Below are 23,410 nucleotides of genomic sequence, written 5' to 3' on the forward strand. Positions count from 1 at the left end.
TGCGCGTCTAGCAAGAAGCCTGCGTCCCGGGGAGTGCCGGCAGCGCCGCCGGCCGGTGCTCGGCGCGCCGGGCCATGCAGCGGCGGCCGCCGCGGAGCTCCGAGCGGCGGTAGCGCCCCCTGTGAGGCGGCCAGAGATGCCCCGGCCACTGTGAACGGTGCCGCCCGCCAGGACACGCTCAGCCCCGGCCACTGTAGGCTCTGCGCGCCCGCTACAGACACCGGGGCGAGGGAGCGGCGAGCGCGGCACAGGCCGCCCAGCAGGGGCAGGGGAAGCCGGCCGGTGCAGCGCGGGGACACGTACTCAGTCTGACTCGGGCTGGCACTGGAGGGTAGGGATGTCGTCCTGGACGAGGTGGCATGGACCCGCCATGGCGCGGCTCTGGGGCTTCTGCTGGCTGGTTGTGGGCTTCTGGAGGGCCGCTCTCGCCTGTCCCACGTCCTGCAAGTGCACCGCCTCTCGGATCTGGTGCAGCGACCCTTCTCCGGGCATCGTGGCGTTTCCGAGGTTGGAGCCTAATAGTGCAGACCCTGAGAACATCACCGAAATGTGAGTTACCGGTGCTCTTTCTCCTTTCTTCTCTCCTGGTACCTCGGGCTGGGGCTGGCCAGACGTGTCTGTCGGGGCATGGATGTTGTCTCAAGTCTGGGGAGAAGTCAGACATCGGAGATGCAGGGCTGGGCCATCTGTGGGTTACCTGTACCTCGGGCTTGGGGCTGCTAACGCGGGGAGAAGTGGACAGTTGAAAATAAGTTTTAAGTATACTGTATGTGTCAATAACATAAATATGTATATTCTTTGCGGGAAGGGATTCCTTATACACTGTATTTCAAAGCCCTGCTGGGTGTGCTTTATAGGCTTTCCGTATGCAATAACTTAGTTTTGGATATTTTTGTTTCATAAGGTGCTATGTGTATGTTGTATTAAGAGAAGTTCCAGTAATATTTACTGGAAGGGGGGGGGTTAAAAATAATGAACTTTTTGAAATCTGTTGAAGGAGCTCAGTCTCTCCCTTAACATCTTTCTCTGAGGTTTGGAGTTCACCAAGTTCCTTTTTCATTTTGTATATCAGATATGGCTTAGGAGATGGCATCCAGAGCTGGCCTTGAAAATGGTCTGTAAGAGAAGAAGTTCTGAGTGTTGAAATGTGCTCTCTTGAAAGGGAAAATGTGCTCGTGGGAAGCCTAAAAGCCTGGTCTGATTTAATTTGGACCTGACTTCCCAGAGATAAAATTTTGAGACCATTTGGATTATAAATCTTAATTGCCCATTGAATAGTATCCCGGGACCAGGTTGGATGATAAAGCAGGGTGTAGTACTTTGCGACGGACCCCTATGTCCCTGGACATGTTTGAGCTTGCCCCGGGGCTGATGGGGAAGCAGAATTGTATATTTCGGTCCTCCCTGTGACAAGTACATTACCAAGTGGGGATTCGCCAGTGCTTTCTCCAGCATTTCCCTGTCACCTCTCCTAGAGGTGTACCTTCCCCCACAAGGGGGATGCCATTACCTGTATTTCACTGGCATGGGATTTTATTCATTCATGCGGAGGGTTGTAAGGCAAAGTTTCTCCCAGTTTTCCTTATGGTGTGTTTGATGTTAAGATAGGCAGCCCAAAAAGTAGGGCTTGGGCTGTGGCCTTCCGGTTGGCGAGTGCGCATGCTTTTTTTCCTCCCCAGAAAACGCACGCCTGGTTTCTGCCAACGTAGTTGACTGAGATAACCTGTTTTTTAATGTAAGTAAGAGACCTTCCTGGCCTCTGTTGTTCGTTCTGCTGGTGATGCTCACGTTATAAGGCTAGGGCAGAAGGAAATGACAACAGCACAGAGGGGAATGTGCAGGCCTAGCAGAGCTGAGATGTGCTGGGAGCGACCAACTGTCAGGCTGCATCCAGGATGCTGGGATTTTTTTTTTTTTTTTTTTGGCAAGGATTGGAGCAGGCAGTGCCGGAGAGGGTGTGTAGGGCCCCAACTGTGCTGGCCCTGGTTCGCCTGGTCAAAGTGTCTGTGGCCTTTTATCAGGATCTGTGTCTCTTTCACGAGATGAGATGTCAGCAGTCAGATGGAGGAAGCCATATGGAATTCAGAGCCCTTCGGACTATTTTGAGACCAGGGGGAGTGTGCCTTGATACAGTCAGACGTCTTGTTTTGTTGTTTTTAAATTCTGTATTAGAGGATGCATGTATGATGAAGAAGGATAGGAGATAGGGCCCATCATTTTCACTGTAACATTTTTTTCCACTTTAATATTTTTAAAGCCATCATCGGAGAAAAGGAAAATGAAACTCTTTAAATTAAAAAAAAATATCATTTAAACCTTCATGGTCTTGGCTGCCTGGTATTTATATTTATGCAATCAGTGGACTTGAGTTGAGCTTTCTTATATCAGTTCTCATAATTGCTAATTGCTGTTGTTTCTTTTATAGCTGATGGCAGGTTCCTATTTTCCGGCTTTAAAAAAATTGATTCTTTTTTTTATTTATTTACTAAAGTGTTTGTCAGTTAGTCGTTCAGTGGCGCTCCTCATTTCTACTGTTATTTTTTTTTCTTTTGATGTGAAGATCCATCGAGAGTGAGAGTTGGGAGGTGTGTAGGGTGAGTGTTTGGGGTGGAGAATTTACGCTCCTTAGTGACAGTAATGGGGCTGGTAGATGTGCGTTCTGAGAAAAAGTCCGTATCTCAGCTCTGTCCCTCAGCTTTGTTTGAGCCCAGCCGGTTTGTTCCCTGATGTCCTGTAAAATGTATGGAAACCCTTGTTTAGGAAGCACTTCGTATAATTATCTTGAGTTCTGCTGTTTCGATATCGAAATGGACTTGCTTCACTGTCATCCATATATGACTCCATCTGGCTCTTTTTCTTACGTAGTAATATTTGCTTGAACAGCTTTTAAATTCTTGGCCAGTGGATACCAGCGCCAGTTGGAACCAAATTACACATTTTTTTTTTTACTTTGTTATTAGACCCAATGGTATTCCTGAAATAACCTGTTTTAAAGTTCCAGTTTAATGGTGCTTAGCTGAAATTTTATGTTTCTAGTTTTTTAAATAGGGAAAATGTAAGTAAACTGTAATTAGAACTTGCTGAAGCCACGGTTTACTGTATCACTTAAAAACGGTATATCACTCAATGTCTATATATTTCGGGGAAATTACCCCACTGTGCTTTTTTAGGGTTCAGAGAGAGCCCATTGGTAGAACATTCCAAAACCATATGCATGGGATTTTATTTTCTGTTTCTACGTGCATATTTTAGGCCCACCTGACATTTCGTTTTAGAGTCATTGTTTGAGCCTGTTGTATCAAAAATTCTCCTAGCGTAGTGTCTGTCTCATACTCTTTACCCATCGACACGATATCTGCCCAGGATCACACAGATGCTAGGTGCCAGCTTCTCTTACTCTGAGATGGTTATCCCAAAGCAGTGCTAGATTAAACTTCAAAACAGTACCATTGCCGCACAGAAGTGGAATTCAAGAGTAAAGCCTACTGTTGGAATTATGTAACTGGCCATTGAGGTCTCTGTAGTATCGAGTGCGAAAATGCTCTCTAAAGGACAAGTTGTGTCTCACCCAAGTGATAAAAGGCACGGTTAAAACAGATCATACTTTTCTATTTTTATTGTGGTCAAAAACACCTAAAACAAAATTTGCCACCTTAATCATTTTAAGTGTAACATTCACTGGTGTTGAGTGCTAAGTACATTTACATGGTCGTGAAAGGGGGGCATGCATTCTTATATTGCTTATATTTTATAGACATCAGTGATGGCCTTTTTTCCTGAATTTCTTGGGTGTTAGTTTCTGATTTGGGGGTCACATTTGGAGACAAGTCTAACATTTTTCCTCTTAGTGCAACATAAATAGAATTTGCAGCTTCTGCTGCCAGAGCCTCTATGTGCAATAAATTGTTGGCTTGGTTAAGTGACTGTAATGTTATGTCATTAATACATTGATTTTGGCCCCTTCACCTTAGTAAGCTTTTCCACCGCAATTAATTGCACTAAAAACAAGAATCCTGGCATTCGCAGGCATTCAGTGACAGGCATCAGTTTTTATTAGTCTGATGTTTACCTCTCAGCCCCTCCACGGGGGGTTCTAGAACTTTGGATTGTGCTTTCCGCGCATTTAAGGGCCACAGAGTAAGTTTTGAGTGTGGTTACATAAGCCACACTGGACTTGTTAATAAATAAGGCATTCTAATTTACAACATTCATTATTTAACACAACTTGCAAGCAGCAGTTGAAAACGCACTGTCTTCCCAGTGAAGGTACTTACAGAATTCACCCCAGCAAGACAATGGGGAGCCTTCTTAGTTTCCTATCTTCAATCTCTGCGTTAAGGAGGTTTTTCTTACATTGGGTAAAACAATTGAAAAGTGCCTTGACCCTCCTGACCCTACTTTCTCTCCCTCCACCCCCCCCCCCATCACCTCTCATTGACTACACAGGAAAATGTGTTTGATTTTTTTTTTTTTCTTCTCCGAAAAGTGATATTTCCTTATGGGAATCCAGAGTACTCGAGTGAAGGGAAGGGCCTGGGTTATGTGTTATTACAAGCAAGTAATGGGAAGTTGAGATAATGTGGTCACAGTTCCCCAGAGCTGAGTTTAGTTCTGTTTAAAATCTTTCACTGTTTCTATCTCATAAACCTCTGTTTGTGTCTGCTTCAATATTCCCTTGTAAAGACGTTTTTCTAAGCTGAAAAGTTGGCCGGACAGCTAAGAATTGAGGTCTCTTTCTCCCTAGGAACATTCTGTATGATCTCTTTGACTATATCTGGGTCGTCAGAGTATAAAACCTAGAGTTTTTGTTCAGCTGGGGAAGGGGAATTCGGGAATTCCTTTCTTTTTTTGTTCTTTTCCTTTCTGTATGTTTCTGTTTCTGTTTTTGTTTTTGATTTTTTTTTTTTTTTTTTTGCCTTTGGTATGAAGCAAGTGCCATGTTTTAACTCATTGCTCATCTTGGCTGTTAGGGAAAGAAACACTATTAAACCACTATTGAGTGCCACACGCTGACATTCAACCCTCCAGACTAACTTACCACTTCTCTAGAGAGCTCCTTGTGGCTTCAAACACCATAGGGTGGAATGCGGCATTGAACCTGCTGCCCCTTGGTGCGATGCCAAATTCTGGTTCCTCTTGATGTTTATAAATCCACTGGATGATTTTTTGGGAGAGATCATTTAGAAGGGCACATGTTTTCCTCATTTGGTATGTGTGAGAGAGAGAAAGGCAGAGGAAAAAACTGAACCTTGGGTTAATAGCCGATTGACCATTTTCGTAATCTACTTGGTCTAACTGGTTTAAAACACAAATCCCACCCCCAGGTGGCAGGGGTCTGAGCCCTGCAGTAGCCTGATAATTTCCACCCTACATTTGATTGCTGATCGATCTCCATTAAAGAAGGCAAAGATCTCACATAATCAGGGTGCCTTCTTACCACTTTGGTCTCTGGGCTGTCAAAGGGACTGGGGAGTCAGTAAATATTGATCTGGAAGATGAAGGAGTGAGTGCTTGTGAGGGTTATAAACCTGGGAAGAAAAGTCATGCATAGGTACTGAGTTAACCTGTTTGTTTGTTTGTTTATTTAAAGACCCGAATATCACAGAGAGTTGGAGTCAGCAGTGACCTGATCTTGAAGCAGCCCCTTACCATCTGGGCATGAGCCTGTCAGATGTAAACTGAGGGTTTTGGATTCAGTGCTCAGACAAGTGTCTCCTGGCCCTGAAGTTCATGAAGCTTCAGTGGCAGAGATAATGTGGTTTATACATCGGTTATGAAGTGAAGGGTCATGTGAGAATCTGATGGCCTTTGGTGACACTGTCACATGTGCGTGTGTTGGTGTCTGCTCTCAATTCCCCAAAGCATGTCTCTTCAAATGTGAGCCGCTAATAAGACTGGTGGCACGTTAGTGCTGGGCTGCTGAGTCCAAGGTCACACACAGGGTCACTCAGAATTGGTACCACAGAAGGAGAAGGGTCCCAGGAATGCTCTGCTCTGGCGCTCTCAGCACAAACCAAGCCAGTGAAGAGTCTAAGGCCATGATATGTTAAAGACATCGTGGGTCCGGAAGCTCCTTCCCCCAGCGTCCAAAGGAAGTGCCATGGCCTTTACTTTGGTGGACCTCCCTTCTCTTCTGCACCCTTGATTGAACCTAACCCCAGCCCACCATTTGAGAAAGTGTCAGAGATGTGAAGAGAAGCGTAGTCTAGCCAAGTCTGTGCAAAGCTGTCTCTACTAGAGACAGAGCAATTAAAAAGTGTGTGAGCTGTCGATCCCAAAGCAATGGCCTCATCTTCACATGGGAAGAAATGCATTTTCTGTTTAGATGACTGTGTTTTGTTTTTGTTTTTTAAATTTCGAGCCTTCCTCATCTGTAAGCAATTCATACACGAAAGTCCAGCTGCAGAGAAGAGCCTTCATGAATTGGCAGCAGTGAGGGATGCTAACCCATCTTGGCAGGTTGGGTGTGGAAGGAGGGCAGAGCACACGCTGCAGAATGAAAATTGCTGCCCTGGGAGTCTTGGCCACAGTCAAGGGTGGTTATAAGTGAGAGACCCCACAGCCCTTTATACAAAGTCTGTCTTAGCGCCTATGAAAGACCTGTGGCCAGAGCATGCTTATTCTTTCCTGCCCTTTTTTTTTTTTTTGCCCCTGACTTCTCTTTGACCCAAGATTGATGGCTGAGCTCAATGACTGAGCCATTGAGCAAGCTTAAGGATTGCCGACTCCCATCTAGAATTCATTCTGCTACCATTTTGTATATTGTCCATGGCCTGCACTGAGACATAACTCTAGATTCAGGCAAGGTTTGTCTCCAGGGACCTGGAAGGCTCCCTCCAGACATCTGCTTTTTTAGGTCTGAAGTAAGTGAGAAGGTCTTGAGAGCCTCGGAGGGACTGTCAGGTTGATTGACTTGTCCAGCCCTCTCTGGTGGAGCAGAATACAATTCGGGATAGAATCTTAGCCAGTGTCTCGTTTAGGCCTCTGTCTGCTCAGCCCCACTTGCCCAGATTTGGCCTCGAGAGCACAAGCAATTTTGAGGCAAGGGCAGAGATTCACATAAAAGGTCACAAGTTAAAGGGCATGGCAGTGGGAAGGAAGTGGAGTGGGGCTTCACCCCCTGTCTTTGTCCTGCTGTCCATCACCATTTCTACCTGCACCGTGTGTTAGACTATCAAGACATCAATGATTTGTGTATTCCTTGGGAATACAGCATCTTCTAGTATAGGATAAAGATGATAATAATCACACACCACCCAGAGTCTCTTTTCTTTTAAAAAAAAATTTTTTTTTTACATTTATCTATTTTTGAGAAACAGAGTGAGACAAAGTGTGAGCGGGGGAGGGGCAGAGAGCTGGGGAGACACAGAATCGGAAGCAGGCTCCGGACTCTGAGCTGTCAGCACAGAGCCCGATGTGGGGCGGGGGGCGAGGGGGGGGCTCAAACCCACAAACTGTGAGACCAGGACCTGAGCCGAAGTTGGACGCTCAACCGACTGAGCCACCCAGACGCCCCCAGAGTCTCTTTTCTATTGCAGATAAAGACCTATTGCTATTCCATACCCCATGCTTGCCTAGAATGTTCACATCCAAACAATCCTCTAGACACACAGACACACATACCTGGACTCTCTTTGTCTATGTGTCTGTGAAGATACAAGTGTGTGTATAAAACACCAGGTGTGGTCCTTTCAGACTTAATTATCTTGAATTGTAAAATTTTCCTAATAATTGAGGATTTACTTCTTTAAACCACCTGGAATTTCTTTCCCCCCCTTTTTCTGCTGAGATAGAACTGACACTTCAGGTTTCAGGTGTTCAATGTAATGATTTGGTATTTGCATGTGTCGTGGAGAGATCACCACCCTAAGTCTGGTTAGCATCCATCACCACACATCGTTATGCGTATTTTTCTTGAGAACTTTTAGGATCTATTCTCTTAGTAACTTTCAAATAGACGCTACAGTATTATTAACTGTACTCACCGGGCCCTACATTACATCCCCACCCAGAGTTTTAATTTTGTTTTAATCATTCTGGGTTTCTCTGGATGAGGATCTGAGTGAAGTAGTAAGAGGTTAGTTCTTTGGTTCCCTTGGCCAGAGACCCGTTGTGTCCGTCCTCTGTGATCAGTTCTCAACATAAAATAATCAGTGAGGCATTTGGGGACAGTTGCTACAGGAGTGTGATTTTAAATCAAAAGACAGTGGACTTTTGGTTTTTAGCCTCTGAAACAGAATGCAGTCTAAAAAAGGTAGGTAGGCTCTTCTGAACTTCAGTTTTGGTCACCAAAGTTGTGTCCGCTGCATGTGCCACACAGTGCCTTCCTGCGGGGTGGCAGAGGGACCTGTGGCCGAGTTCTCTGACCGTTGCCTGCTCGCTTCCCATCGCAGGCCTCGGTTGATTGATGTGTGAGCGTGTAGGCAGCGGCGGGCGGTGCTGGGCGAGAGGGAGCCTACTGGGGTGGCCTCTGTGTTCTCGGGCAAGGCTCGACACATTTCTAGTCTGCTCCCGGGTTCACTCCAGAGCACCTCGGCTGCCACCCCAGGCTCAGCGTTGGGGAAGATTCTGCGCCTGGACTGCTTGCCTTGCCTTCTTGCTTGGGCTTTTTCCCCTTGTCACTCTTCTTTCTCCTTCTGTTTCCGGTGGTGGTTCTCATTTCCTTCCCCCGCGGAGGCCAACAACCACGCATGCACGCTCACGCACACGTACACCACACGCCCCCTCAGGCAGGCACCTGGCCGCAAAGCCCTTTTAATGGGCTGTCAAGAAATCTCGGGTTGCAGGGCCTGTGGGTGGACCGTCACCATTCCCACTAAACCTGGCACGACAAGCTTAACACAGCCGGACAGGTGGCAGCGTGCAGGTACCTGGGATAACTGGAAGGAGCCCTGGGCGGCGAGATGGGGTGTGGGTTTCATATCCACACTCTCCTGTCCACCGGGGGAGCTGAAAAAAATCAGAACATGCATATAAAGGGCAGGTGTTCTGATCAGACGCGAACATGTGGATTCGTTGATGTAATTACTAAAAAGTACAGGTGGACCAGTACATGTTGAGTAAGCTGTCCCTGGTGGGGGGAAAAAAAATAATCATTTTCTGCCTATAGTGCTGCAGAACCTTCCTCCCTGCCGTGCTTACTCTCTACCCATGTGCCATGTGTGCTGGTGTGGTGTTTGTAAAATGCTGATCTCATTATGTCACAGCTTTTTTTTTTTTTCTTTAAATTTTTAAAGTTTATTTCTTTATTTATTTCGAGAGAGACAGAGAGAGAGAGAGAGAGAGAGAGAGAACACAAGCAGGGGAGGGGCAGAGAGAGAGGGAGAGACAAGAATCCCAAGCAGGCTCCAGGCTGTCAGCACAGAGCCTGACATGGGGCTCAAACTCACGAACCACGAGATCATGACCTGAGCTGAAATCTAAAGTCAGATGCTTGACCGACTGAGCTACCCAGGTGCCAGGGTGTCACGCCTTATGACTGCTCTGTGGCTCCTCATGTCTCTTAAAGACATAAGTTGGTTGTTGTTGTTTGGTTTTTGTTATTTAGTAACAAAACAAAACAAAACAAAAAAAGCCAAACACCAATCCAGATCGTCATTACGTTGCTATATAATAAGGCATGGAGCAATCATGTGGACCCAAACACGCAGATCAGCATTAGGTTGTTTTCTACACCAGTAGATCTGTAAAGGAGTACAAATTATAACTGGAAGCTTGTTTGGTGATCTTGGAATTAGAGCAAGGGCACTTCATTCTGCATTTAAAATGTTAAATGGCATTAAGCTAAGCTTGCCCAAGGCATCTATCTCCATAATGGGATCGCCTTCACAAAGGGAATGCAGAACTTGAAGTACTTTGGCCTGGACCTGTGTCCCCTGGATGGACACTCCTTTTTCTCTCCTTCATTTACTGCCCAGCACCAATGCTGAGTGACACATTTTTTCTTTGGAAAGGTTAGTGCTTTCAGCCAAGCTTGCTCAAGCCTGGGAACCGTTCAGATTCTTTACAGTGATTTTTACACCTCTTTTCTCTGAAATGCATTAACTTTATTGTATGAAATTTTATTAGCAGTTAGCTTTTTTTTAAGTTTATTTATTTATTTTGAGAGAGAGAAAGAGAGCACGAGAGGGGGAGGGTCAGAGAGAAAGAGAGAGAATCCCAAGCAGGCTTGCACTGTCGGCACATAGCCCCAGGTGGGGCTCTATCTCAGGAACCTTGAGACCTGTGCTGAGATCAAGAGTCAGAATCTTAACTGACTGAGCCACCAGGAACCCCAGGAATTAGCTTTAAAACATTTTTTTTACATTTATTTATTTTTAATAGAGAGAGACAGAGCACAAGTGGGGGGAGGGGCAGAGAGAGAAGGAGACATAGAATCGGAAGCAGGCTCCAGGCTCCCAGCTGTCAGCACAGAGCCTGACGCGGGGCTCGAACTCACAAACCTGATCGTGTCCTGAAGTCGGACACTTAACCGACTGAGCCAACCAGGCGCCCCAGGAATTAGCTTTTTTAAAGTAATACATGAACATGATAAGAAATGCAGTCAGTACAGAGAAGTGGGTCATGAAAAGTTAGTCTTCTGTTGCGCACTACAACTCTCTAATCTCTCAGCTTCCAGAAAGAGTCTACTCACATACATGAGTGCATATATATGTCTTTTTTTTGTTTGTTTGTTTATACACAGATGAAGGCATGCTATACCCACTGTGCTGCATGTTGGTGTTTATTTAGTTAATGCTGTCTCTTGAAAATATTTCTGTATCAGCACATGTACACCAATCTTGTTTTTTTCACAGCAACACAGTAATCCGGTGAGTGAATAGGCTGCTCTTTACTGAACCAGCCTCCTTTTGAATAACCTTGTCTACAACCTTCTTATACACATGCATGATTTTATTGATAGGAAAATTCCTAGAATTTGAACCGCAGGGACATTTGCAAAGATGTTTGTGACTTTGATAGATAGTGACGGAGGTGTCTTGCAAAGAGATGACACTCTTTCATTCTGCCATTCAAACTGGAAGCACCTGTTTTTCTACAACTCAGCCAATACTATTTGTTACCAAACCTTTTGACCTTTGCCTGGGCAATAGGATTCGCCACTGTTTTATTTCACAATTCTGTAATTATGGTTCCAGGTTGAAAGTCTTTTTATATGGAGTAAGTCATTTGGCTTTCTTTTTCAGTGAACCCTGTTTGTCATTTCCTTAGCTATTTTCTTTTTCTGTTAGGTGGGTGGCCTTCTCAAAAAATGGATTCATAAGACGTATTTAACAAAAAGAAAATGTGTATGTTGCCCGATGTTTTGCTTGTCTTCTGATGTTGGTTCTGGTATTTCTTCTTCTTCTTCCTTTGGTAAAACAATTAAATTCTTTTTGTAGTAAAATTTATTATTTCCTTTATGGCTTCTATGTTGTAAATGTGGCTGCAAGTTTTCCCCTCTCTGAGAGTATAAAATAACTCCATATTGTCTTTCGCTACTTCATACTTTTATATTTAAAGCTTGGCTCCATCTGGATTTTCAAAGTGTAAGGAGAGAGGTAGCAAAAAGTGTTTTATTATTTTTTCAAGATAGCTGATCAGCCAATCAGGTCTCTTGACACTGTAGATATATAATTCTACTGTTCCGTCAGTAATTTCAACTAAAGATTTAGGCCATTTGGGGATATATCTTATTCTGTTAATCAGCCTGGCTGTTTTTTATTACTGAACTTTTTATCTCCTGAAGCTTTATATTATTATTTTTTTCTATTTGAAGTATTAGTCTCACTCGCTAGTCTTTTCTTTCAGACTTTTCAGTTATTTTTGTATGATAATTTTTCCGTAGGAATTGCTTGCCTAGCTCTCCCCACATTATATTGGTGTTTTATATATATATATATATTTTTTTTTAAGTTTATTTATTTATTTTGAGAGAGAGCATGAGAGTGTGAGTGGGGGGGGGGGGCGGAGAGAGAGGAGAGAGAGAGAGAGAGAGAGAGAGAGAGAGAGACAGAATCCCAAGCAGACTTCACACTGTCAATGCAGAGCCTGACAAAGGGCTCGAACTCACCAATTGTGAGATCGTGACCTGAACCAAAATCAAGAGTTGGACGCTTAACCGCCTGGGCCACACAGGCGCCCCTATATTGGTGTTTTAAATTAAGATAGTGTTACATTGATATGTTTAAACAATCTTAATGAGTCTTAAAAGCCCTGCATCCTCTAACCTCATTTCTTGCCTTTCCCTTTCTTTAGTGAGACACTCCAGCCTCTCAGGGCTTTCAGTACCCCTAATGGAGCTATACTTTTAGTTGACTCCCAGGTTTCACACTGGCCAGCCTCTCTGCCTAGGACACCTTTCCCCTGCCTTCTGTCTCTGGCTAAATTCCTCTGCCTCCCTGCCTCTGGGCTGTGTCCCCACCGTGTGCTTTTAAAACCTCCTGGGTTCCCAACCCAGAACAGGTCACTTAGCAACATAAATGCTTGCCTGGCTACCCTTCCATACACACCGGTAGAATCTTAGCTACTTGAAGGCAAGGGCCACATGGAGCTTGGTCACGCTCTTCCTTCCCCAGCGCACAGTACAATGCTCCGGACCTCCACATCACACACGCACACGTGGATACACACATGCGTGTGCTCCTCCGCGTATCTATCACTGAGAATTCCAAACAAGAAGATGTACTAGCTATTCTTTGGGCCATCAACAGGGAAATTTCTAGACATGACTTTTTAAAATCCTCAGGTTAAGATGTTTGTTGAAATAAGGAACCTTTCTGGAATTAAATAGCACATCGTTGGTTCATGCACAGTAAAAAAAAAAAAAAAAATCAATTCACTGTAGAGACATAGCATAGCCAGCTGGAAAGGAAGAAAGGCAGAGGTTTGATGAGGGAGTGTCCAACAGGAAGGAAGGACAGCGAAGAGATGGGAGGATGAGGGCAAGCGGATGAGCAGAGATGCACGACGGGCCGGCTCAACACCAGAGGCAAATTCAGGGAAAAGGAATCGTTCGAGGGACATCTGATCTCCAGCAAACAAATAGATCTAATGAGAAGGATTTGTGCTTTTTCTGTTGTGTAATGGCTAATAATGGCCATCCCTGTGGTTCAATTGCACTTATCCCTGTGACTGCATTTATGGCGGGGGTTCTCTTACAAAGCGATTCTGGTGTGAGATTGCAGATGTGATTTATCCTTCTTGTAACGTGGATGGTAGAGGCTGTTCATTTTTCTTTCTTTTTAAAAGAAATTTTTTTTTAACGTTTATCTTTGAGAGAGAGCGCAGGCAGGGGAGGGGCACAGAGAAAGAGAGAGAGAGAGAGAGAGAGAGAGAGAGAGAGTCAGAGAGAGACACAGAATCTGAAGCAGGCTCCAGGCTCTGAGCTGTCAGCACAGAGCCTGATGTGGGGGTCAAACCCACAGACTGTGAGATCGTGACCTGAGCTGAAGTTGGATGCTTAACGGACTGAGCTACCCAGATGCCCAGAGCTGTTCGTTTTTCTTAAAGAACTGCAGACATCAGGAGTGTAAAAAGAGAAGTGTGTCAGGCCCAGTTTAATGTGCAATCTGATACATGCATTTTTGTGCCATCGCAATCAAGGTGCATTGGGCTAATCCTGTGAATGTTTCGTGGGGCTTCCTTTATATTTATGATAATTAACACTATCAGGCATCTTGAAATTTTGATAGTTGTTTGCAAAACTGATCATAAAACAACTGATAGACATATGAGATGGGGAGGCTTTTAAAAATAGACTGGGGAAGTATATAGGTGAACAGATTGTGTTGAATAATCCAAAAAGATAATTCCCCCTTGAGATAAATAACATCCATTTATTTATGTTTACACGATGCAGTATGTTCATAATATACATACAAATGAAAATAGTTTAGACTCCGTGTGTATTTTGAAAGTTAAATTTTTAAAAAGGAGTGAGCATTATGGAACCCACACATAATGTTTAACTCTCATGAGAAATGTCTTAGTTTTGGTTGAGTCACTGGCTCTGCTGCTAAACCTGGGTGACCCTCTAGGATTTAACTTACTAGCCATTTCATTTATTCTTTCCTGAAATTGCTCTCTCACCCATCAAGAATGTCTTCTGGTGCATTGAGGGCACTCCTGGGCTTTGATTTCCCTCAGTCTACCTTGGAATCTATCTTTCCTTTCCTTTCATTGTATCTTATATCTGTGTACAGCTCAGGGGACAATAGATATCCTGTTGACAGAGTCATCTTTTCCCAAGGATGGCTGGACTGGAGGTCAACATTGAACTCTTTGTACGTACATGTGTTGATTGGCTGATCAACTCATTCATTTATTTAGTCAATTAGTCAGTCAACAAATAGATTTTGAACATGTCCTCCCCACCAGGCATTTTTCTGGGTCTTGGGTAACAAGACTTAAGCCAGCTGCTTCTATTTATATGGCCCACTGAAAGGCATTAGTGGGGGTCCCCAGTCTGGTCACCCCCTTCCTTCTCTCTTGAAGCCCTGTAGGCAGTGTAGCCTCCATGTCTGAACTCCATCTACACCAGACAGCAGCCTTGGACCTCCCCCTAGCCACACACTACTGTGCCTAGGGTTGTGCACACCATCAGGAGGACAGGCCTGTGGAAAAGGCCTGCACAGGCTTTGGGAGTAGATTCAGGGTCTTTGGGTAGGGAATTCCAGAATCCTACTGAGTCAGCAAGGAAAGGCGTAGGAGCATCCTGTAGACTCACTGCCTCATATGGAGGAAGTTGGACTGGAGGGACCACCAGAGAGAGGACCACTAACGTGCCTGGACACTGCCCAGAGCTAAGGGAAAGTGCCGGCTGGGCCTCCGCCTTGGGTGTCTGAGCTCTGCATCAGCGTAGGTTTGGGCTGTGGTGATGGTCTGGAATAGAGGAGGCGCAGTGCTTATGCCTTGGGGCTGTGTAGCGGGGTAGGCAGGCTATCCAGACAGCAACTCTCACTGCTGTGCTCCCTCTCTTCAGGGAAGTTCTCCAGCACCGAGCTCCATGTTTCCAGTAAGCACAGCACATAGAGATCCCCCGCCCCCTGACCATATTATAAGCATTGTGCTATCACAGACCCAGACAGACCAGGAGTGCACAGATCTGTCCCTGGCAGTTAATGGGGATTGCTAAATGCCAGTAGCTATCAGTTTCCACCTTTCTCTCTTTCCCGTACGGAGTTTTTTTAATTTCCCCTGAAAGGTCTAAATCTGAATGTAGTATTCGAAGAATCAGCTCATTATGGCTGAATTATTATTATTATTATCATTATTATTATTATTATTATTTAGTGGCACCCTAGGAAGATCCTGGGATTCTGAAAACTATGTCTAAAATGTTCTTTTCCTCATTATTTCTTTTCATGAATTGAAAAAATCACTGAATATGTCTATTGCCGTGTGTATAGGAGGAAAGACAAATTAATGTTTCATTTTGTTTGGGTGTTGGTGTAGGGAAGGGATGCTGGTTGGGAGGCAGGATAGCTTGGTGGGTTGAGACCCCCGCCCCGTGAAGCTGATCTGCCCCTGCTACTTTGGATAATTTACTAAAGCTTTGTCTCAGTTTTCCCATCTGTAAAAGGGGACAATAATAGAATATTTCTCATCAGATTTCTGTGAAGTTAAAATGAGCAGACGCATGTAAAAGGTTCATACCAGTGCCTAACACATAGTAAGAGCTTGGCTATTAGTTTTTATTTGGCGCGGCTATGCTGGATTGTGTTCTGAAGGAGAGTAAACTCTGTAGGGCTGGGGGCCGTAGGAAAATCTGCCCTGGCGGGGTGGGGGTGGGGGGGAACTGGGCAGGCGCTGGGGTTAAGAGGGCAGAGGTGAAAGGGCGTTGGTTCCCTTTTGCTTGTTTGCTATTACTCTCCTGTGTGGGACCTGGCGCACTCAGCTGATTGGGACATTGACCATTTGTGTGCGGAGCAATCCCTGGTCAGATTTAGCCACAGGTCATTCAGGTCATGGTCTTTGTTCTGCAGCTTTGTTTTGTTGCAGAGTCTTGGTCCATTTTATGTATTAGGCTGTTTGTAACAGGCCCCCTGGAGTCTGGAGGTTATCAGTTAGTTTGTAATTCGTTTTCTCTTTTAACTGTCTCTCTTATTCTTTAATTGTAAAGTCTTTACAAAATGTCTTTTGAAAACTTGTGGTGAAATCCACCTAACATGAAATTTACTATGGTAACCATTTTTTTGACAGGTATATTTCAGTGGCATAAGTTCATTCGCAAGGTTGCACAACCATTACCCTGTCCATCTCCGGAAACCCTTTTCTTTTGCAAAACTGTAACTCTGTACCCATTAAACAAACTCCCACCCCGTCGACACCCCCCACCCACCCCTGCAGCTCCAGGCAACCTCCTTTGTGCTTTTGGTCTCTTGTGAATTTGACTACCGTAGGTACCTCAGAAATATCCATCCTTTTGAATGGTGATACCATCCTTGGATTAAAGTTTTCATGAGAGATTTGTTTTGGATTTTTAGATGCACTCACACTTCCTTTCTGCAAAATAGCTTCTCTTTATTGCCGCCTTACACAGCCACTTATGACTGGGATCCCTTTTCAGAAAAGCAGCATCTTTGTAGTTTCACTCCAAAGAAAGTAATCTCTAACCTTCTATAAAAATGGACTAAAGGTTAACATGCGAAGTGAAACCAGTGAAGATAAAATTGGAAGTGTTGCTCTCCTTACTCCCACAGCCTATAAATGTTGGATGAAAAATTGTGCCAAAATCAAAACAGACCTTCACACAGAGATCCTAAAATTTTACCACTTGAAACATTCTCTTTTCTTGATGTTATGCCTGATGCTCATTTTTCTCGGTGCCGTGCTTGATCTGTCCTAAAGCTGGAGCAGTAATATTAGTTCCAAAAATGCTCTTCGTATGGCATGATTTGACCTGACCCGAGGCCAAGAGCTTTCAGAACTGTGTTCTGTTGTGATTAGTGCTGACTTGAACACTTCTTAAAATTCTTAAGGCCTGGGCTAATCATTGGAAGTTCTTCTTCACGAGTCATAAATGAAACATTGGTTGGCCCGGAATAACTGGGAAAGAGGAAAAGACTTTTTTTTTTTTTTTTTTTAATACAAGATAATTTATGTGTTGGATTGGAGTTGCAGGAAGATTTTGTGAACAGTCATTCTGAAACCTAAAAACAACCCGGGGAGGCAATTATTTACTAATTCATCTCTTGAAATGACTCTATGGTAATTGTGTAAGTCTTGTCCTATTGGTCCTAGTGGCCACCTGATTTGCAGTAAATGAAATGTTACAAATGTCACAATTATTCACTGTATCATCAGTAGTTGAATAACCGGCGATAATTATTTTACACCGTAAAGACAATAAGGTAAAAATGAGAGGGAGGGGATAAAGAGTGAAAATAGGGGCTGGGCCTCCCAACTAACTCAAATGGTTGACATGGTTGCCGTAGCCGAGTGCAACGTTTGTTCTCAGCTTCCTGGCTGTGAAAGGAGAAGCTCATTATTGGTAAAGAGAATGCCTACTAATTCCACAGGAACATAGCTTTGTCTGGCACTATGTCCTGAAAGGAATTTCTTTTGCAAGGACAATGAATGATGTGATTTGCAGCTATTATGAAAAATGCATCAGTAGATTTCATTTTCTCCTTACTGAGGAAGCCAGTGGCGGTTGGGGGGGGGGGGAGCTGGAGGTGACAAGGGCATAATTCTGCAAGGAAGCTAACATGGCCCGCCAATTTAATATGCCAGTGCTGTAATTATAAAACTGATACAATGCAAGAGCTCAGTCTCCATCCCCAGTACCCTTTGCTGAACCAGGCTTTGCTAGAAGCTGGATTGCAGATGATTTGAAGTTGTCCCCTCTGACCAGAGCCTGGAAAATTTTAATCTCTGGTACTGGTTAAGGCCAGATCCATTCTCTTTGGAAACCAGACAAACAGATGGTGGGGCTGACATCCTTTTACAGACGGAGCAGCCTGGCCTACGTGCTCATCCAGGTGGAAGCCACCCTGTCCGTGGATGAAGATGAGCTGGGGAGGTACCAGCAGGCACATCCAGGCCTGCCAGGGAACTAGCCCTTTGAAGGCCCCAGAACATGGTTAGATGCTCCATTGAGACCTCAGAATTCCTCCCACAGAGCACAGCAGAGATGGTTTTAGTCGAGAAGTTGTTAGGAGCAGGTGTGACCAGAAGGCTTCCCAGCCAGAGGACAAGTCCGCTCAGAGTCCTGGGGTGCCCCCATCCCCAAGGGGGTTGGCTCCTCGAGGGCTTGCCAGGATGAATTAGCTGCAGAGTGCAGCCCAGGCCCCCCGGTGAGCTGACTAGCGGGTCTGGTGGTTTCATATTGGCCGATGTTAGACGTTACCCACCCCCTAAAAAAATTTTAGCTTAACTATCACTTAAGCCTCTTTCTGGCTATTGAACCATATCCATCCTGGGGCTCTTCATTTAATATGGTGAAACTATGTCACCGTACCTGTTTAGTTACTTGTGTTTCCATTTACTGTGGTACGTTGATGTGACTGCTCCAGAGCTCTGAGACCCAATGGGGAATATACATTAGAAATTAAATTAGTTGGAAGGGAAAAAAAATATATATATGGAAAAAACACATCCCTTGCTTCTCCTGGGGATTGTATTTACCACTCTACCAAGTATAAAATCATACGTGGCTATGTTTGTATCCATTTTAGTTTTTAACAACAGAGGAAGTTTCTAAAGCTTCCAGAATAGGTAGAAGTAACTCTTTTTAAAAAGTGAGGTACTTCTATTGTGGCCTCTGTGTCATGTTATTTGATGAGACTCCTTGTAAGGATGTCTGTGCGTGGAGATGCCCTGTCAACGCAGGAGAACAGTTGGAGCCCTGACATCTCAGTGGAGACTACAAGCAAGAATTAAGTCAGGTGTCATATGATCTTTCCACAGGCCAGTGAAATTGCCAAGATCAGTCGGGAATGTGACCGACTGGACATGTGCCCCAAACCTCCAGGGACAGTGTTCCTCAGCTCGTCTTGACTGTTGCCAGGAAGAAATGCTAGTCCAGTTTGGCAGACCTTCAGCTTCGTTTCTGTTTTTTTTTTTTTTTTTTTTAAGAGAATGTGGAAATTCAGAATTGTAAAATGGGAAATCTTCCCTTTTTGCAAAGTTGGTGGCTGATAAGAAAAGTAAAAAAATTAAGGACCCTGTGTTGACTGGATGTAGATCTAGACCACGTGCAATTGTTGTGACTTCTGGTCAGCTTATAAGGCTTACGTGTCACGTAATTTGTAGGCGGGGGTCCAGTCCTGAGACTATGTGGAAGGCTGTGCTAATAAGTCCAGTGTTTTCTGGGGAGAAGATCAATATATTTTATAGAGAAAGCCAACTTTGAGGTTTTTTTTTTCATAATCAACTTTTCTGGTCATAAATTGTGGTGTTCCTTGTCGGTAACCACCTTGTTGACAGAGGAATAGATGAGGAAAATGCTGTAGAGATACTTTGAGAGAAACTCAGACTGTAATTTTTTTCTTCATCATATTTTGCTGCAGTTTTCTTATAATGTGTGTGCTGAAGGGAGCTGAGACCTTACCAAGTCCAAATGTCCTCTTCCACAGGCGTGGGCACTGGAGGCAGGGTGAGCTTAAGCTCAAGAGCTGGTTAGTGACCTGGCCACGCCTTGAACCTCAGTCTTCTGCTCATTGTTACTCGTAACTAGCATTAATTGAAGCCCCCATATGGGACCTCAGATGCCCTCACGGGATGGGGTGTCCTAATTTCCCCAACATCCTGACAGACAAGGAGGCTAAAGAGTAGGGACTTGCCCCAGGTCGTAGAGCTCATAAGAGATGAAGCTAGCGGGGTGTGTTTATCCCTCATACCACACTACTTATTATTTTCCAGGCGCTTGAATTATTAAATTCCCAGGGCAGTCGGGCTATTCTAGGAAACTGCAGTTCTCAGAGCTTGGCATTGTGGAAGAATCTGAAGATTTTTCATGTATCTCCTGTTACAGCTCTGTGTGCATACAGGGCAGGAGAGCATCCTGTAAAATGTCCTCATTCCTTTCCTTTGACTATTGTTTGTAGGTCAGGATTATCTGGGAAGGTGCATTTTGTAGAAATGGTTTCTGTAGAAACTATTCTGTACCGAGGGTGCTGGATTTACACGTCCAAGTCCTAATGGTGTGGTTTAGTGGCCGTGAGCTCGGAGTCCAGAGGTGGGTAGGTCCGGGTTCCCATCCTGTTTTGGCAGCAGTGTGACCTTGGCGAAGGGACCTGGAATGGTTTTGCCTCAGTTTCCTCTTCTGAAAAGTGGACGCAATCATGGTGCTTTCCTGGTAGCGTTGCTGTGTTAAGGGGTCCCCTTAATCCTTGGGTACCCCAGTGCCTGGCACATGGCACTCCACCTGAGGGAATTACTGATGCTCCTTCTATGACCATGGCCAAGAAGAAGCTGGAAGTGCTAAACAGTGTGCACTAGTAGGCCATTCGAATTCGGGTTTGGAGCGTGCTCATTTGGTGTTCTCTGCATTCATGTCTTCGCAGTTGGGTGATGCACCCTCTCATAAGAATGGACCAATCCGTGGGTCCGTTCTCGTAAGAATAGATTAGGACAGTCCTATCTGGAGTCTTGCTCTGGTGCATCAGAGTATCATTTGCACCTGCTCAGGGATTGACTTTCAAAACTCTCAGCATTTTTGCTGAAAAATGGAAGCTGCCTAGCTGTGAGCCCGGGGAACCAGGGGCAGTATTTTTTACAGATTATATTCCTTATGAAAAAAATCTTACGGCAGAGAGGATCCCATCAGAGTTGAAGTGCCCCACCAGCTGGAAGCCTGGGTGCGTATGGCAATCTCATGGGGGCAGTTTCAGTTCTACTTTTATTAGCTTATTTACTTACTTATTTGGTAGTGGTGGAGGGTGGCCAGCATAGCAGGAAGAGGTTGCATTTGGAAGAGTGGCCATTAGAAATATTCACTGCTGTTGCTATTTCTTTCTGATGTATTTATTGCCAGAGTACAGTTCAGGCAATAAAGTCCTGGCTATAGGGAAATTTCACTTTTGAGCAATACTGCTGTTAAGCTAATACACATGAAGACAAGACGTGTTAAAAGCACTCTTTGTTACTTTGGAAGATTACCTGTAGAAATTATTTGATAGGCTGTTCAAGCCAACGTGAAATCTTTTAAAAGATGGGATGAGTACCTTTTCCAGGAAGCTGTAATTCAGAAATGTTTCTGTGAATTTTCCCTAAAGTTATCTCTCCTCTCTTCTATTTCAAAAAACCTCCCATAAGCTTCTTGTTAAGCATTAGGAGAGGAAATTCTTTACCCTCCAGAAAATGTCTGAGCGAAGGTCCTGGATGTCAAGTTGAGACTGGAGCAGCTTTGGTGGCAATACAGAGTAAAATGGCAAACAGCACGGACTTTGCTTATGTTCACGTTCTTTATCTTTTGACTTTCTGGTCATTCTTCAAGCCCTGACCTCCACTGAAGCCTCTGCTGACCTGCCCAATCACATCTTGTAGCTCCTTCCACTGTGCCCTCTCAGTATGGGTGCCTGTGCTTCTGCGTGGACCCTTCTTTCCCCTGCTCTCCAAATACTGTGGCAGCGGGCACTGTCCCCCAGGGAGCATCTCCTCCTTCAGGGTTAAGGACCCTCCTTCAGGGTCAAGGACCATTGGATCTGAAGATTCTTGGAGGTCATTTCTAGTCTTAACATTCTTGAGCCTCAGGGGGTCAGTGGCAAATAAATGCTCATCTTCTGAGGGAAATTGGTTTTTGTCACTAAAAAAATTAGTTGGTTTGAATATGTTGTATGCTTGCAATCTAAATTTGCTTCTGGGTGGGACAATTTTTGCTTTCCAAGTTGGCTCTCTGCCCTCCTCTGTTGTTGTCTTTACTTTGTTTATTTTCTACACGGTCATTTCCTGTTATCGCACATGTATCTGTGTCTGGTCTGTCCAGTGGGATAATGACAACTCCAAGTGGAGGACCCGGGGATATGTTTGATTGCTTTAAGCCTGTGACATCCCGGAGCATCAGCTCTGTGCTAGGAAGTGGACAGGAAGTGACACGAAAAAGACCCTTCCCTCCAAGGAGTTTAACAGCCAGTGGGGGAGTCAGATAGGCTAAGAGAAAAATATATGTGTGGGTGCAAAGAGAACCTTCATTCTACTTCTTAATTACAAAGTTAAGAAATACAATAAATGCTAAAAAATAAAGAAAAGAAAAAGAAATACTTGCCAACTGTTTGAATAAAAATGTTCTGATTGAGAAGAAAAAACCCTTTTGGTGTTGCCCAGGAATCAAGCAGTATTCCAGATAATGGAGGGTCCCAGAATCGATTTGGGTGAATTCACTGAGAAGCCCCTTGAATATGTGATTCAGCTTTTAGGGCAATAGATAGTGATTCTGGGATGTAGCAAAAGTGAAGAGCAGCAATTAAAACAACCTTCGTAATATGAAGTAGATGTACATTAATATGTACGTCATATGTAGATATAAGAAAGTACATAATATGTAGATGCAAGAAAGAAGGAAGGCATATTTGGGCAAAACAGGAGGGTTGAAGGCCAACGGTGGTTTCTAGACAGATCGCTGATGGAGGGGTGGGCCACAGGGGCTGGGAGGCCGAGTTGGTAAATGGAGAAATTCTTAAGGAGTACCGAATTTAAGAAATCCAAACCCATCAAGTCCCTTCGTTACCATCCAAAGGCTGGGGACTTGCCTAAATAAAAGAGAATGAAGGCAGGGTCTGAAGGTTAGGGCCACAGAAGCTTAGTTTTCCACGAAGAAACAAAGCTCTGCTAAACTCACAAGAGATTCCATAGATGCTGGGACATGGGCTCAGGGGCGAGGTCTTATGCCTTAAAACCCCTGGGGCCTAACCTTTCCAGAACAGAGGTCAGAGGAGGTCAGAGATCAGAGGAGTTAGCAGTTTTTCGGGAGAGAAAGCTCCTGAGAAAGTCTTGTGCCAAAATGGGGGGCCTGCTTCACTGCTTCATGGGGAACGGAACCCCTCGTGGAGATGTGCTTTCTTAAGCAAAGTTGGACTCCGTCAAGGGCCCCTAGAGTTTCACGGCACTTTGACCGGAGAGATGGGAAAGCCTGGCCTGTAGGCACATCCTCCGGTTGTGTGCTCTGGCCGGCGCTTTCTCTCTCCTTCCTAATCCTGGGTTGGTCTGAGCAGCTGCTGCTTTTCTGACGGGTCCAGTGAGTTGGGAGAACTCAAAAGGCCTGGTGTGGCCAGTATCCTGTGGGAGGCACATGGAGATCACCAGTAGGGGGCAGCCCAATGTCCTCCTTAATCTGCTGGCTGCTGTCCAGGGCTCTGGGGCAGGGAACAGAAGGCTTTCAGGCTGCTGGCCTTTTCCGTGGTCCAGGGAACCAGGAACTTGAGCCCGGGTGTATTTGACCACCTGATAACCCCGAAGTCCCCAGGTCCAGCTTCCCTGTAGTCACTTC

The 23,410-nt window shown here is 44.8% G+C and overlaps 1 protein-coding gene across 5 annotated transcripts in view; it reads left to right on the forward strand.

The window, feature by feature from the left end:
* Window positions 1-322: 322 nt before the first annotated feature.
* NTRK2 (neurotrophic receptor tyrosine kinase 2) overlaps window positions 323-23,410 on the forward strand; it is a 332,327-nt gene continuing 309,239 nt past the window's right edge. For 4 of the 5 annotated variants that reach the window (XM_047097611.1, XM_047097621.1, XM_047097642.1 and 1 more), the window contains exon 1: window positions 338-549. In XM_047097611.1, the coding sequence (XP_046953567.1) occupies window positions 338-549 (212 nt within the window). Of the gene's footprint in view, window positions 550-23,410 lie in introns of all 5 variants that reach the window. The other variant, XM_047097632.1, reaches the window with a different exon arrangement.

The sequence above is a fragment of the Lynx rufus genome, unplaced genomic scaffold, assembly GCF_022079265.1.
Source record: "Lynx rufus isolate CCGP_SWC_20201006 ecotype Redwood Valley unplaced genomic scaffold, mLynRuf1.p SCAF_10, whole genome shotgun sequence".
NCBI lineage: Eukaryota > Metazoa > Chordata > Mammalia > Carnivora > Felidae > Lynx > Lynx rufus.